At 58.8% G+C, this 16,750-nt stretch overlaps 1 protein-coding gene across 1 annotated transcript; it reads left to right on the plus strand.

Moving 5' to 3' along the window:
• Positions 1-8,567: 8,567 nt before the first annotated feature.
• Positions 8,568-9,269, plus strand: A1Q1_04237 (uncharacterized protein; the record flags this gene model as incomplete). Its single annotated transcript, XM_014322614.1, has 2 exons — positions 8,568-8,639; positions 8,838-9,269. 2 exons carry the CDS (start codon positions 8,568-8,570, stop codon positions 9,267-9,269), a joined length of 504 nt encoding a protein of 167 aa, XP_014178089.1.
• Between the last annotated feature and the right edge of the window lie 7,481 nt (positions 9,270-16,750).

A 16,750-nucleotide genomic window follows, 5' to 3' on the forward strand; every position in this document is an offset into this window, starting at 1 on the left:
TCATCGGCGGGGAGAAGACGACCTACGTTTGATCTCTGAAACAATCACCTGCCGACATCATAACGTAGCACGGCGCAGCACTCGGAGTGGGCCGCAACTGATACCCCGCAGCCGTCGCCGGCTCCTGACGATATCCTCGAAGTAGGCCCCGGGACACCCCAGCCTCCCTGCGGAGCGATCCCGGGCATCCGGGGTAGATAGAACGTGCCCGGTGCGCGCACTTCCGCGCTCGAGAAAGCGCCATCGCGTAGCGCCGGCTACCAAAGCCCCGCAGCATCGCTGATCTCCGTTGGCAACTCCGCGCCGATCGCTCTTCCCCGACGGTAGTTCCCCGACGCTACCGTCGGAAATAGAACACAGTCAGTAGGACATCAAGCCGGAACACACCCGGGACATCCCCGGCGTTTCCGACGGTCAGTCTTGCGCGCTAGGCTGTCATGAACAATCTGTAAACCGATAGTGGTTTGCTGGCCGTCTGGCAAGATCAGCTGGTGACAAGATTAACCGGTGACTAAGTGATCAGTGCGTGTCAGTGGAGACCCGACCCGACGAGGGCTTTCGGCCGATGCTAAGAATGCTCAGAAAATATCGAAATTGTCGCTCCGAGGGTGAAGGTTGCGCCGCAGTCCGGCTGTCCAGCATGAGGTGGGCAAAGTGGGCAGCGCTGGCCGCATTCCGATGCTGTCATCAGAAGGGTGCCCACATGTTCACCCATGGAGGCTGCGTGCTGCGCCTCATGCCGCGGACGCGAATGGGGCCCGCACGACTGAGGCCTAGGTTGTGTTTGCCTCACTCAACGGTTGCTGCGTAATCGGTACCAGGGGTGCTGTGATATAATCAGTAACGATGGGAAATGATGAGCTAAAGCTCACCTTGTCATCAGTGAATCGTAGATAGAGCGCTCGATGGAGCACATGATGCCACACTTGGCCAGCGCCACTCCTTTGGCCCCAAGGTCCTTTGGACACAAGCCCTACCGACGGCGCCACAGCAATGGGAACTGCGGGCATGCCGAGCATGCCGAAACATGCCACCCCATCGACGAACGTCTGGCGTGCGCCGCGTCCTACTGTGTTCTCGGCACTGGAGGGCATGAAATCATAGCATGCCAATTTGTGAACCTGGTTTTATGTGGGAAGTGCCAACCTTCTGCCCCTGTGTCAGCCAGCCTGATCTGCGGTTTGTGATCTGTGATCTGCGCTACTGCGGCCCTGGGTGTACGTTAGTGGAGCTGTTGACACGGCGCACATGCAGTATCTCTGCTGCGCAGAGGAGAAGGCATGCCAGGAACGAGCATGTCGTTCCCGGAACGCTCGACTGCATCTTGCCCACCAGCTTTTGAGCGCGGGGGCCGCTGTCCCGCGCTGAGCGGTGGGTTATGATCTCATAGCATGAGGCAGGCACGTGGTTGTGAGGTCACCTCTTCGCCTTTCTACCTCGTGCATTTCCCCGGATAATCTTCTCCTTTTCATACCCCGGCACTGCGGGTGAGCCTGAACCGCAGTGTGTGGGAGGTGCATGCAGGGAAGGAGAGGAAACACAGTGGGGAAAAATACCAGAAAAGAAGCAAAAATGTCACAACGCAATGGCCACCCTCAGCGACACAGGGTCCATGGAAAATATGCGGAGAAAACACCAGACACGGGTCAAACCCAAAACCAGTCCGCCGGAGGCAGAGGAAAGAGCCATGAGGTATCCAGGAACGTCGATCACGGTATGTGGCACGCTCCACCCCAACTTACCTGATTGCTGTCATTTACCAAGGTTGCTGCTTCCTCACGGAGGAGGGTGCGACGGGACAAGAAAGGTGTAATGCATGCATGACTCCACTCTCGCAGTTCGACATGCCGAAGTCCTCCCCCGGTGCCGAGGGAGTGGGAATGGCCGATGCCAACAGCTAGTTCGATCTACGCTCCGCGACGCGACGCGCATTGCCTGTTCGAGCTCTCGGTCTTAGCTCGATTGGGTGTGAGTCACCTCCGCAGTAAGCGAAGTTTCTAAGATCCACAAGTTGAGCTAGAAGCCGTAATCGGCAAGATTGCCAAGGAAGATTGCCCGGCCTTGGCTGTCGCGGCGAGCTTAAGCACACAGCCCGGGTTACTCCCACACTGCAGAGCAGCTACCCAACGCCGAGAAAGCAGCCTCTTCGACATCATCTATGCTCTTTCTCTGCAGCTCTGCCGCACTCTTTCTTTGTGTAAGAGCGGGCTTGCAAACCCCGTCCATGCCTCCGCAAGAGGCAGGCCCGAGGAACCGCTTGCCGTCTACTGTCGCCGGGTCAAACTGTATCCGGTGGTGGCGCCACCGAGGCTAGATGCTTATCGCAGCGGCGAGATCCGCCCTGCTCTCCACAATCCTCATCTTTATCACGGCTGCTGCGCAGCCGGCGATGGAGCTGGGAAGTACCACCAGACCTGTAATGCTGTTGGATACCCGGCGCACCCGGTGTGCATCGTGTGGCTGTTGGAGCGTTGGAGCAGACTGCCACTGTTTCGGAGACGGCATAGGGACAGGGTGCGGCTCCAAGGAATCCGGAGTGTACCACCCAGGGTGTACCGTAAGTCGAGAGATGAAATATGAACGCATCAGGGTCCGTCTCCACTGTTTTCAGTATGGTGCGGTGTCGGGTGTGCCGAGATTATCCCTTCGTGGGACGTTGCATGCATTGACTCGTGCACCGATTGATTAAAGGGAGGAAGGGGCTGGTTAAGAGGTTATGGATAGTCCAGGCGATTGCTCAACAGAAGCTCCAGAAATATCCGCAAAAGAACGGGGAAATGGGAGCATGCCTACCACGTCCCTCTCACGAGGTATTCGCTTCGGACGGTGCTGTAATAATGAACAGCGCTCCGCTCTGCTCTGCCGAAGGCAGCCTGCCTGACATTGGCAGTCTTTGGGGTATCCCTGCTGAGGATCACATGCACCACGCCTTCCGGGGTTTGCAATGGCCAGGCCGGTGTCGGAGCCATGCTCCCCACATCTTACACGGCTCAAGCTGAGTTCAGCAAGGGGCACATATCATGGTTGCGAACGAGCGCGTGACTTGATGCACTTCTTGCGCCGATCTGAGGATCTCTGGGCGGGTTTGACCCCGCCTGGTCCCGCTGCATGCTGTCTGAGCGGCGCCGAGGTGCAGAGATGCCGCTCTGAGTCCGCTGACCGAGCTCATTCAAGCTTGACTGAAGCGAGCACCAAGTCACGGGTTCCATACTGTTCGGCACCAGTGCACCGCCGGTCGGTCTGGCTCCAGCAGAAGCTCTGCAGGCTCCAGAAGGCCGCTGTGGTTCCAGCGCAGAATCAAGCCGTTCACGGCAGAGCAGTGTGCTATTCTTGACATCATACGGGGCGGGTCGCTGGGCGGGAGCGCACAGTCGGGCGGGTGGTTCGGATGTATGGGGAAATTCCCGACGGCCCACTAAAGAAGTAACCCTGTCCACACCCTTCTGTGACCATCTTTCTGGTACTTTTGTCTCTTGGACGCATGGTGCATGGTGCAGGTGGTCGCGCAGATGGTGCAAAGAAGATTCATGCATCATGCATGTTTCCTGCTGCGGTGGTGGGCCAGAACACTTGGGATGTCATACCGTGGGAACACAGGCACACGAGGCACGCTAGGCACGATTTCGGAACTCGGCACGAACGCTGAGCCTCTCTCCGCAGAGCAGCAGCGCACTCACTTATGTTGGTACGCAGGGGCGGCCGTGCCTGTGTCAGGCGTGCCTTCTCTGGGGCCTGGAGCTTCGGTGTTCTTTGAGGGTTGCGGCGCGTCAGTCAGCGCGTTTTGTCAGCGACCAAAGTGACCACTGTACACTATCCGTGCACGGCGCTACTAGCAGCCGCATCGGTGTCGGCAATCTTATCGTTCTTTCGTGGGGATTATGTACGCCTCTTCATGATATCACTCTTCCCAGGTAACTCACCTTCTTCTCCTGCAGGTACGACTTGCGACGCTAGCTCGTGGACCAGGTGGAACACTCGGTATCCGTAAAGTGAGGTCGAGAATTTTGAAGCCTCGAAAATCACCTCGGTGATCATCTCTCTGACATTGCTCGCTCGTGTGCAGATCATCCAAACCCTCATAATGACATCACGACCCAAAGCCAAGCCTATTCCGAAGCATGCAATCTAGCAGAGGCCTGGTCCGTTGCCGAAGACGAGATGCGCACTGAGGCCGCAGGAGGGCCGCGCCGCGCCGAGTCCACTGCTCCAGCAGTGGAGCCCGCCGTGAACACCGAGCACATCGATACGCTCCCGATTCCAGCCGCCGAGCTCCAAATTGCATTGCCTCGCTTCGGCCTTCGGGAGACGGTCTGGATGCCCGATCGCCGCTGCGGAGCGTTTCCAGTGAAGTCTTCGGCCCCGCATCGGCGCAACCTGCCTGCATGCCGCCGCCGCGAGTCGCGAGCCGCCAGACCCGCTGGACCCGCGTGACTGCCGCGATCGTTCTCGCCGAGTATCCCTACATCCCTGCCTCCCACATGGGACACCACAGCTAAGCGAAAGGGTTGCTCGTCCCTCGTCTTGTCCCGACATCAGAACCCAATCGATGGGAAGCGATTACAGCAGTGGCTTAGGCCCACGCCCACGATTATTCTGCGGGTGAAGAATCGCTTATCGCTTGTGCCTGATGTGGCTATTGATTGGGAGTGAGGTCACGGCGCTCGGCTCGGCGGCGCAGGCGTGCGGAGCAACGAGGAAGCGCATGAGCGCTCCAGCACCTCCCGACCCTCCCGCCGACGCCGACGAGCACGGGAGCACGCAGAACACGTGCGAGTGACGCGCGTCGCGTCGATATGACGACGGCGTTAGGTTATCGCTTCGTGGAGATTGGTCCAGATATGCATGTGCGCAAGCTTTCTGGACTCTCTTGTCATTGTCTTCCGGGCTTCCCATGTCGGCGGTGCCCTCCTTTCTGCTGCTGCGCCGTGCCCCGTGCCGTGTCTCAATGGCTCGTGGCTGGTTCCTCGTCCAGCGAGGGTTAGTGTCCGCTGCCGTATAGGCATCGCATGGTAAAGGCCGAGGGTCCATGGGTGATCGCTTAATGCGCAGCAGCAGAATTGGCCAGACAACATGCGAGACCGATAGACCGAGCGCGCGACAATGATTAACGTGCATTAGTGGCGAATGAGGGTGCAGCGTTCGGCGCCAACAGAGCGGTAGCGCACGATGGCAGACAGGCACTAGTGCGGACGTCGCGGAACGCGTGGGACGGAAGGTCACGGATCACGGACTGTCTAGCATCTGTTTGCATGTCTCGTTGATAGGCCTAACACAAATGCGCAGCATTGAGACAGTCGCGACCGCGACCCCGCCAAGTCGGAGACGATCAGTTCCGAGATCCACGTTCCACGAGGTCCCTCACATACTCATGCATGCTGCCAAACTGCCACGCATGGTCATGCTTGTCGTTTGTATTTGTGCAATGTGTTGCAGCGCATACAGCGCGTGACGGGTCATGAGGCTCAAGGTATGCGGCCATTTGCGAGGATCTGATGCACCCATTCAATGACTCAGATTTTCGACAAATGCGATTCAGCGTCATGGTAGCCATCATGCGATCATGCATTGCTCGCTAGCGTATCGCGATAGTGTCCTTGGCATAGCACATGCAGGTGCTCGGATTATCTCAAATAGGCAACCATCTCAAATGGCCGTGTGGTGCATCTCAAATGGAAGCACATGACAGATGAGTGTGGTATTGTTCTCGGAGTCCAGACGGACTCGACGGCCGTAGCTTTGCGCGGCCAGGTGCGGGTGCAGCGACGGCCGGTGGGGCATGCAGATCGGCCTCGTGCGTTGGGTGTATTGGTGCGGCGCTCTGCGGGACTCTGCGGGCGACTTGCTCCAGCCAACCGCTGTACTCCGCTTCTGTTTCGAGCCAAGGCTATATTTATCGTGGAAATCACCGCACCCATCACAACGCAGAACGCATAGTTGGCTCGCGAACCTGCTAACTGACAGCCGCCCGTGAGCGCGTCCGCAGTGCGCCGGAGGTGCGTAAAGGCTGGACCGAGGTAGCCAAAGCTAGGGGACTGGTGCGGCCACGCACTAGGGAGTCGTTCGTTGCAACGCCTGCAGATCTTGGGGCTGGATGTCTGAGACAGGGCTTGCTCGCATGGCTCTATCAAAGTCTGACGCACAAGCGAGAGCCTGCACTCGACTGTAGAAGGGGGTCTAGTACGCAGTCTGCGATGTCGATACGAAGAGCTCCGAAAAGATGTCATCCGGTCATCTTGCGTGCAAGAACCGCCGTCATGGTCGGTGTGGTGATCGATAGAATGCGCTCATTCCAGTCCAGAGTTGTGCAAAACTGCCCGAAGGCCGTTGCAGGGATGGTGGAGGTTGCAGCGGTGCTGGGTCAGGCTGGGTCAGGCTCTCTGGGGCAACGGCGCAGGGTCCGCGCCAAATCTTATTGCATAATGAATCATACAGGGGGAAGGCCCGAGGCTTGGCTCTGCTGACCACTTTGTGGAATGCCTTGCTCAGCACTCCCAAGTGCATGACTTCAGCGAGCTCACGAGCCAAGGCCTTGCATGCGGCCCGCCAGCGTTCCAGCGGGCGCCATCCGCTGGCATGGTACGCCGGTATGGGCCAGCCCGTGGTCCAGCTGGGTTCACCACGCCTCTCGCCTGATCCATCGGCGTCTGCTGCATCATAGTCGCAACAGCTGATATCATCGCGTAGTGTTGCTTACACCGCTCTACCGGGTCGCAGCACCTTGATACCCAGACGTAGCCTAGGCCCCAAGATGTGGTATGTCCTGTCCTGACTCGAGTCATGGTCTCGACATTGCTGGCAGTCTTGAACTCCCACCCCTCAGGTCCTGCGAGTGGCTCCCCCAACTCCCCCCACTACGCGTACGGGTCGGGCGGGCGATCGTGTGGGTGTGTGAACATGACATAATCGAGATCTAGACCCAGAGCGTTCAACCTATGATAACATTGGTCGTCTTCTGTAATCGAGCGAAAGCGACAGAATCACGCAGCACGCAGCGCGCGCAGCGGATTAGTTCTGCGGCTTCGGGCTTCAGGCGGACGAGAGAGCGCACGCAAGCGAGCGAGCGAGCACAGACGAGCGCAGAGTGGCTGCAGCAGTTGCACGTTGGACACTGGCCAAGGGGTCAGTGACAGCGAGGGGGACAGGCCCAACAGGAACGAGAGCTTCGAGAGCTATGTCATGAAGCGGAGGGCCCGATGGCCCACGGTGATACGGTCGGTCATGTCGGTCATGATTGTGATCTGGTGATCTAGAGCGGGCCTGAGGGGACAGAGGGGAGGAGGCAGAACAGTCCGCCCGAACCCGAAGACAACAGTTGGTGGTGCGGCAATGGCGGCAGCGACGAATAGACGAAGGGTAGGGGTTGCGATGGGCCTCGGGTTACTGCCAGAGGCTCATGTCCGAGAGTGATGAGTGAGGTACAAATTTCGAGCGTAAGCCTGGTGTGTCAAGAAAAGTAGCGAGGCCAGGGCTGCAAGGGGGCAACCCTGGGCAAGCCGAGTCCCTGAGCTTCCTGACCGCAGGACCCTGAAGGGCTGCCCTGGGATGGCTATGATCCCTATCACATGCATCAAGACCCCTTTTGAGCCCCCCTCCGGACGTTGCTCTGCTCCTGTGCGCTACGCCCGCTCGCCCGCCGCCCGCCGCCGTCCGCCGTCGCCCGTAATCTCAGAGACTCGCGCAGTGCGCCCGCCCGTACGCCCGTGGCCCGTGGCCCGTCTCGTGCTTAGGTGTTTTTCCTGGAGTCCTACCTTCGGTCCTAGTTCCTAAATCCTGATCACCCACACGCTGGTTATCTCATCCACACCACCACACTGAACCACACCACCTCTGCTCATCTCATCAGCAGTATAAAGTCAACCCCACCTCCTCCTCACCCACCCCCTCCCAGCCATACCAGCTTACACCCCCCCTACCGTACACCACCCATCTACTACTACCCATATCTTGGTCTAGACTCGTTGCTCTTGCTACCCAGCACAACGTTCCAGTACCTTACCCCTACTGCAACAACAACAAACCACTTGCTCCACATAGCGACCGTCACTGCCACCAAAGCCACCACTACCCACTCCACTCACCGGCGACAACCCAACCCATCGCTCGACAACGACCCTTCCTCCCTCGCGTCTACCGAGATTGCATTGATTGCAATCATCTCCCCAGCCTCCCCTGTTCAGTACATCAGGGCAGCGCACCCACGCCAACGGGACTCGGATTTCCATAGCCGTTCACGATAACCATCGAGACACGGTTCTGGCTTGTTCAGTCTACCGTACGAGAGCAACTTTAGCGCGCAACTAGCAACACAACCGCCGGCTCGGGCGAGCAAAGCGGATTACAAACGAACGGCGCCAACCCTCAGCTTGGAGTTCGCAAGACCCGATCCACATACCTCTGACTCAGAGGCTCGAGGCACCTGGACGTCAAACACCCTCGGCCGTCGGCATCGGGCTATCCCTGTCCATTCCTCTGCCCTTGTGCATCGATCTTGATCCCCGCGATTCATATATATCTTCATACCTCTGCACACCTCCCCCTCCCTACTTCCACCACATCTGCTCATCACCATGGAAGCTCTCTCCGCTACCGCTCCCCCGACCCTCTTCGACCAGGGCTCCGTCGACAAGGCCAACCTTTTCGTGAGTACCTTCATACAACCAACCCCTCTACCACCATCCCTCCACTGTGGCACCCCAAACCCCCGGCCCTCGGCCACCTCGGCCGCCGGGTGTACCCCCGGCACCGCCGGTCGCCACCGCTGGGCAGACACCGGCGCCCTTCGGCCACCACTCATGCATACACAACAACAACACGCAAGGACCCTCGCTAATGCATAGCAAACCATTGCTCCCTCATGGGGTCCGAGGTTTCCTCGTTACCAACCCTCAACGCCCGTTTGGGCACGGCGTGCTAAACTCCCTTACTCTGGTGCCGGCATGGATGAGTTGAACGTGCTTCAACTCGAGTTAAAGCCGAAACCTTTCCTTCGGTTCCTTCGATTGCTCCTTCCATTGGGATGCCAGTCTGCTGCCCTTGTCTTGTGCTTGGGATGCCGCCCGTCGCCGATGGCCGTCCTCACCGAAGGCCCCTTGCTCACGACCCTCGCTTGTGGGAGCGTTACTTGTTGCCGCGGCTACCTGACCTTTGTTTTGTCTGAGATCAGAGTCTTCATGCTGTTAGCCTTAACGTACAGAGTTCGGACCCCTGCTGTCATGGGTTTTGGGTCCCGAAATCGTCCTCCCGATCCGACCACTCCTCGTGTGCATTAGCTGACCGAGCTGGTCACCGATGTCTGTGCCTCTTGCCAATCACGACAGGCCGACTCACACTGACCACATGGGGGCGCAGAAGGCCCGCGGCCAGGCCCGTGATCCGAACAAGTTACTCATGTCGAGGCTCGTAAGCTCGCAGAAGGTCGTGAGTCAGCGACCGGCAGGCGACCCGCTGGCGCCGCTGGGCGCCGCACCCAGACCCCGCAGAGATCTCCTCAAATCTCTCACGCAACGCCAGCTTTGTCATGTCGCTGCTCTGCATGCTCTGCGGGCTCTGCGGGCTGCGTTCGGATTCGAGCGACCGCAGCTCGCATGCATGCACAGCAAGGCTGGACAGCCCCCAGCCCCCGATCCCGGCCGGCCGGCGGCAGGGTCGTCATGCATGCACCCAAGGTGACAGGGACAGGGGCGAGGGGGAGGGATCAAGGGGGGAGGGTACGGACAGTTGCTCGGCACGGTCGGCTGGACGTACAGTCATGAGCGATTACTCAATCTTGTTGATCAGCACCTGCGTCCAAATCGCGCGCTGGGCGCTCCGGGTCGGGACGACGGTACGACGGGTTGCACAGTGTTAGGCTGTCGGGGAAGCGGCGGATGCGGCAAATGCGGCAAGCATCAAGTAATGCGCGAAAAATAGCGCCTCCCATCCTTCCTTGGCTCATAGCTGATCCCTCCCTCGGGCCTCTCCGACATCGGTCTTTAGCGCAGTGCTACTGGCGTATTTGGCGCAACTGACATTGTTCTAAACAGCGCGCTTGTTGCTCTTTCCATGCGAGCAATGTGCTTATTCCTGCTTGCCACCTTCTTTGGACCAGCACTAACGCCCGGAATGTCGGTTCGCCGCTAACCCTAGCGCAGCGGACAGAACACCCTGTCTCCGTCCATGCGGCGACTTCCCCAAAGCTTGGCATCGAGCCACCCTCCGCCAGCACGCCGGCGGCGAGTCTGTGCGCCGCTGCGCTCCGCCCGCATGAGGAGACGACCCTCGGCGTCGGCCAAGGCTAGCGCAAAAGCATTGCGGCATACAGGCGTACGGGCAGGGGACCGGTACGATCGCACGACAAGCGGACAACCGGGGTATGCCGAGGCAAGAGTGCTGGACAGGTGACAGTAGGTTGCGCCTTTGTTCTGCCTCAACCCTTCATGGCGCCCGATGCTCCGCTTCGCTGCTCTTCCTCTTGCATTGAGGCAGCTTGAGCAGATGCACGGAGAGCTTTAGGGTCGTCCGTGAGTCTTGCCCCGAGCTCCAGACAGGCTGCGGCCGAGCGTCTTCCTTGATCAGCTGACATTCACAGCGCCACAGCAACATTGGGCGGGCAATGACCCTTCCCCCGTTGTCTTGCGCGCAGATTCGGAGTTGCACTGGGCAACCTCCGTGACTTGTGCACCCTCGTTCAAATCGCGCTAGTGGTGCGCAGCGCGACGTTCGGAACTGCACACTGCATTTCCGCCTTCATTCCCCGTTGCCCCGTGCATAGCCAGGGTAGACAGCAACGGACAGGTCCAAAGGATGCACGTGAACATGCGGGGCTCAGTGCTCGTGAGGGCTACGGCCGTCTCGTACGCGGACCTGTTCGTCGACTTTTTTTCTGGACACGGAGAGCGGGGACACTCCGTTGTTTTTGCCCGCGGATCAACTTTATCAGATCTCGTGAGGCGCTCACGGGCAAAAGCGGGAGCTTTTTCTTCCTATCGCCCCCCATGCCCCTCTCCCAGATCTGCGATCTGCACAAAGTAATCTCCGCGCAGCGAGACGCTCCAAACGCTTCGCAAGCGTGCTATTGCGCTCTTTCGTCGCAATGAAACAGGCAGAAGGCTGGAGGAGGGTAGCGAGCTCCCCGTGCTTCGCTTGCTCAACGCCGAATCACGGACTGGCAGCACACACGAGCGTTCGAGACCAATCACACGACAGCCCCGTCGTCATGACCGAGGCCGCCAGGTCCGGCTCTGGGGTCAGCCGCCGGGAATGGCCTCAGTATATCCGCCTTACAGCCCTTGCTCTTATCAGACTTTCAATACGCCCTCAGCCATCACTCAAACTGGACTGAATTCTCTAATCGAACATGAAAGTGTCTTCCAACAGGGCTTGCTTGTTCGGCTTGGCGGTCTGCGCCTCAGCCCCAGCACAGCTGCATTCAGCCAGATCTGTACATTCACCATGTCCGTCCTGAGTAACCCATGACCCACTTGAGTGCCGGCAGACTATTGACGGACTCGACGAGCCCATCAATCAAGGTTGCGGCGTCGGGATCCATCCCACCCCCCATCTCTCATTGACCACATGCAGGCCATTACGTTCGGCGTGCCCGTAACGAGGGCGGTCCAGGAAGTGGGAAGCGCGCTAGGGCTATTTCAAGAAGTGCGTGCTCTTACAGTTTCCTGCAACTCAGTTGGAAGGCACGACAGGCACGCGGATAAGGCCAGCTTAGCGAGCCCCCTCGCCATCATTACATCCCTGCTGAACCCTCCGCCATAATGAAGCCCCTGGAATCAGCGGGCTCGGCGCTCGGCGTCGCTTCCAGCGACGTATAGCTAAACGACACGATTGATACGACAGATATGGTAGGATTAGACTCACCGACGCCGTGATGCACGCACGCACGACGCTTTACTGCGCGCTAGTCGGACGAAGTACCGAGACCAGTTGGTCTGCCCACTGTCCGGACGCCGGCGTTGAGCACGTTCATTCCCCACGCATGTCTGGAGGTCCATAAGCTGTTCAGCCCTCGCATGAAGCTGACACAGCCGCTGCCACCCCGAGAGCCCTTCTTGATGAATGCCCCATCGAGTCCGCCAGTCCCATTCCGGATAGACGACCCGCCCGTTCCGAGAGTGATTGCTGCTAGATGACCATTCAAACGTCATCTGAATGCAGCAGGAATCGGCACCCACCGCAGTCGTGCTTGGTCTGCGGCAGTGTCCCCGTGCACACGGGCTGTACGGGCTGTCTTCCGCCAGACGACCAGGTCCCAAAACAGGTCGCGAAGTAAGCCAGGTCCATGCAGGTCCAGAAGTCAATGGTCGCTTAGCTTGGGTTTCCCAGTTTGGATTCAGGGCTAACCCTCTGGCAGCATACAATCGTGTTCGGACTCAACCTTGTTTCGCGCCCTGCAAGAAGAGTTCGGGGACGCAGCGGGTCCGAAAGCGCAGCAGGTCGACCGACCAACCATCACGCAGATTTAGGCGATCACTTGGCTCGATCACGAGTCGTGCCGCATAGGTACTCCGCCCTCCCCTTGTCCTGGCTCCGCCCTTCTTGTCCTCCGACGGTCTGCCCTCGCCGTCCATTGGGGTGCCGAAACTGAGGGACAAACTCCGGGGTGCAGCGTGCCTCCTCCCTCGGAGCACTCGGACCGCGCTCCGTCTCTGGCCCAACGCACATCAGCGGCAGGGCGGACCGTCCAGTTGACCGAGCTCATCACCGAGGTTTCCTCGTTACCAACCCTCAACGCCCGTTTGGGCACGGCGTGCTAAACTCCCTTACTCTGGTGCCGGCATGGATGAGTTGAACGTGCTTCAACTCGAGTTAAAGCCGAAACCTTTCCTTCGGTTCCTTCGATTGCTCCTTCCATTGGGATGCCAGTCTGCTGCCCTTGTCTTGTGCTTGGGATGCCGCCCGTCGCCGATGGCCGTCCTCACCGAAGGCCCCTTGCTCACGACCCTCGCTTGTGGGAGCGTTACTTGTTGCCGCGGCTACCTGACCTTTGTTTTGTCTGAGATCAGAGTCTTCATGCTGTTAGCCTTAACGTACAGAGTTCGGACCCCTGCTGTCATGGGTTTTGGGTCCCGAAATCGTCCTCCCGATCCGACCACTCCTCGTGTGCATTAGCTGACCGAGCTGGTCACCGATGTCTGTGCCTCTTGCCAATCACGACAGGCCGACTCACACTGACCACATGACCTCTCTCACAGCCGTTTCGCATGGGGTGCATGACTCACATGATTCCTGCTCCTTGTTCCCTCACATTCCAATTGATATCTGCTCTCTCGCCCAACCACCCACCCTCTCTGCACGGTCACCATTTCTTAACGACCGTCTCAGAATTAGCCGATTTGCTGCCTAACCCTCGTCGTCTACCGAGCCGACCGAGCCTCCCCATGACGTACAGACACGCAGCTTGATGCAGGGCATCGGTCAACGTTCGAGACCACACAATCGCGATAAGAATCGGGGTACTCGAGTTGGCGCACACGACAGCACGGTTGGCGCCATCCAAGTCACCGAACCTCGTCATGAATGACGCTACCAACATGACAATCCGAGGATACCGCGCAGCGGCGTCAACCTTGAGCTCGGTCCTGGGAGTATCGAGGAGAGACCCTCGGCGGACGTTGCGCCGCCATGAATTGTGAGTCGAGCAAGAGGCGGTTAGCACTCATCGGACCGGCTCTCTCGTGACCAAGGGACCAAGTGATCAGGGGAGAAAACTGACGGACTTCGGTCATGAAAACTGACGGAGTCGAGAGTTCCAAAGGAAGGGAGAGTGGAGGGCGGTACGCAACCCGCTGTGGCTGACATTATGCAACTCCGCGATCTTCGTTCCGACGGATTCGATCGTGAGCAAGCACCCTCGCCCTTGCTTGTCGAGTCCGAGCCCCCCAGTACCTTGTTTCTGGTCACACCAACGTGTTCGGACATCAGGTTGGCATACCTCCGAGGTCCCTGTCGTCCTTTCCGACCATGGAGCTCCGCAGGCTCTCGACCTCGCCGAGGTATGCTGGAAACGTCATCGCCGAGCTCGGCATCGTGGTGGCACTTGAGGGCTGCCTCGATTCTGTGTGGCAGTCCTTTGTCCCATCTGGTGGTGGCGATGAGTGGGTTCATGACTAGTGCAGGGGGGCACTCATTGTGGCACTCCTGGGATGAACGAGGGATGACAAAGCGTCATGTGTCTGCTCAGAGGGGTCCGAAATACTCACTACAGGACTCTGCACGATGAGGAGGGGTTGCTCAAAGTCGAATGTCGATCGACAGCGCATGTCTCTTGCACAGCGATGTGACGTTTCTCGTCCCCCGGCTGCTGCTAGATCTAACGACGGCCTACAGCTCACAGCTGACTCTGCCAAAGGATTCGATCTCTCCAGTGGATTGCCAGCCGTCAAGCTATATTGAAAGTTGCGTTGCAAAGGTCTTGCTCGATTCGCGATCAATCCAACCCTCGGCTCGAGGCAAAAGCTAGCCGCCTCGTAGAGAGTTTGCCGGGTTATGAGAAAGCTCGAGGCAGCGGTCTCACTGGAGGAGAGGGCTCTAGCACCGATTAGCGACAAGTTCGGCAGGATAGCCCGATTGCAGGACGGCGTCATATGTGCGATCTGCACACGGGCGCTCTGTTGTCAGCACCGGGGAACACCACGAACCGTTGTCAGTCCATTCTGCTTGAGTGCTGGCCTAGCGTTGGGGGCCATGTGAGGAGAATGACCAGCCAGCTGGGTGCGGTTCAAGCCGGCCGGCTTCAGAGAAGCAGCCCAGGACGGACTAGACTAACCCATCCACCCCTCCTGTCTTTGGCAACCTCCTGGACTTGGTGCGTTGAAAGCACCGCTGAGACCTGGCGGCGGCGCCGACAGGATCGAGCTCAGACGATACCCGTGGGAAGCCAATCCACAGCTGGAGTGTCACCCTTATACGATGTCTCTCCGTTTACCAGAGAACAAGAGGTTTATTCAGCGGAGCTTGCTGCGAGACGAGCAAGACATACCAGGCCGAAGCTGCAGTTGATCTGGATCGGTCGTTTGCGGAAAATCCCTGCCGCACTTCGACTTCGGCTTGCGATCGCAGTATTGGCAGAGGAAGGAGACGGATCGGTCATAGGCCGTAGGCTGGTGATGCCTCCGTACCTGCGTCGCTCGCCGGAATCATTGTCGGATTGCTGCGGACGCGGGCGCCAGCGGCAAAGGTCCAGCTGGAGAGGAAGACGAAGGGGCTCAGCATAGCTGGCCACTGCGCTTGCCTTCAACACTTGGATGGACTATGGTTGTGACATGAGATCCGAGAGCCGTGGGGTTTGAGATTGGCGTTGGGGTATGGGGCGTCGATGGAGGTTCGGGGTGCTGAAAGGAAGGAGCGACTTGAGTGTGATTCGCATCAGTGGTCACGCATGAGTAGCCAGTGGTAGTCAGCATCGAAGGGCCGGGAAGGATGACGAGGACAGAAGTGTGTAGAGGCGGCGCTTCCCAATCTGACTCAAGCTGACTGTTGACGATGGTTGACGTCAACTGCCGCATGCCACACCGGTAGGCCGGTAGGCATGTCCTCTGGTACTCATCCCTCAGCCGCAGTAGGGGTGCCTCTGACTGGGTCGAAGATAGAAGGCAAAGCGACAAGGAAGCGGGGAAAGCAGGGAGTCATTCGCAGCAGTCTCGACGTCCCAAACTCTGCGCCCCCTATCCCTCCCTGCTTCTCTGCAGATCCGCATCTTCTCTGAAGGCCCGCAGCAACTTAAGCTTTCACCCAGATCGACGATCAGTGTGCCAAGCGCATGCGCACCCGGCACGCGACCAAGGTATCCCGAAGTGGCAATCCAGCGTGGGTCCGCTGTGCCTCCGTCCGCAGCCCCGCAGGGGTGCACAGCGTGGAGCGCTCGTCTCTACCCCGAACCACGAAGTCCGATACTCCGAGCTCCGATGCCCGCGCAGTTGCTCTGGAAGCTCCAAGGAGCTCCAAGGCACGCTCGGATTGCGTGTGTTGTCGTGTGCCACTGATCGTCGATCATTGATCGCCGGGCTGGCTTGGCGTGTGACCACATCATGCCGACGCCCAAGAAGAGTGAATCGTTGTGCTGGCTCCACTCCATGCAGGCCCGCATATTCGGGGTTGCGTGCGGTAGCAGGGCAGCACGGCTATGAGCGCGCGAGCTTGTCGGCGTTGATGTGCAAGCTCAGTTGTTCGTGGGCAGTTGCCGAGCAAGATCTGATCGGGCTGGTGAAGCAAGCTCGTTGGCGTTCCTCGTTAGAATAATGGTCAGTCCACCTTCTTTCCCGTCGGCGCTTGCATGTCCGGCTGTGGCGACGCTCCTGTTTGAGTATCGTGCACTTGTAGTCCATCACTCGCCACCCGCGGGGTTTTGGTCTTCAGCAGAAAGCAGTCGCGGTTCTTAAGCCCACAACCGGCAACCGACTGCCGGCCGCCGCCACAGCCGCCTTCACTGGCGTTTCTCACGCTTGCAAGACACGTCCACAGGTCGCCACGTCGACACGTCGACGCGGTCGCGTCGCGGGCTGCGGCACTGATGGCCGTACGTGCCTCCTGTGTATTCAGTCGCGTTCAAGGAACACCCGTACTTTGACGTGGCGGCATTCCTTGCAGGTTGGTGTCGCAGATATCTGTAGATACTTGCATGCTACAGTTAGTTGTTCCTATGCTACACTCATCCAGTTCCGACCTTGTCGTATCTAGCCGACTAGCGCGCGCTCCTTTGGCCATGGCTCGACGAGGGACAGCTGTTGGTTCCTTGTCGTTGGGTACCTCTTGACATTCG

The sequence above is a fragment of the Trichosporon asahii genome (assembly GCF_000293215.1).
Source record: "Trichosporon asahii var. asahii CBS 2479 unplaced genomic scaffold scaffold00070, whole genome shotgun sequence".
Lineage (NCBI taxonomy): Eukaryota > Fungi > Basidiomycota > Tremellomycetes > Trichosporonales > Trichosporonaceae > Trichosporon > Trichosporon asahii.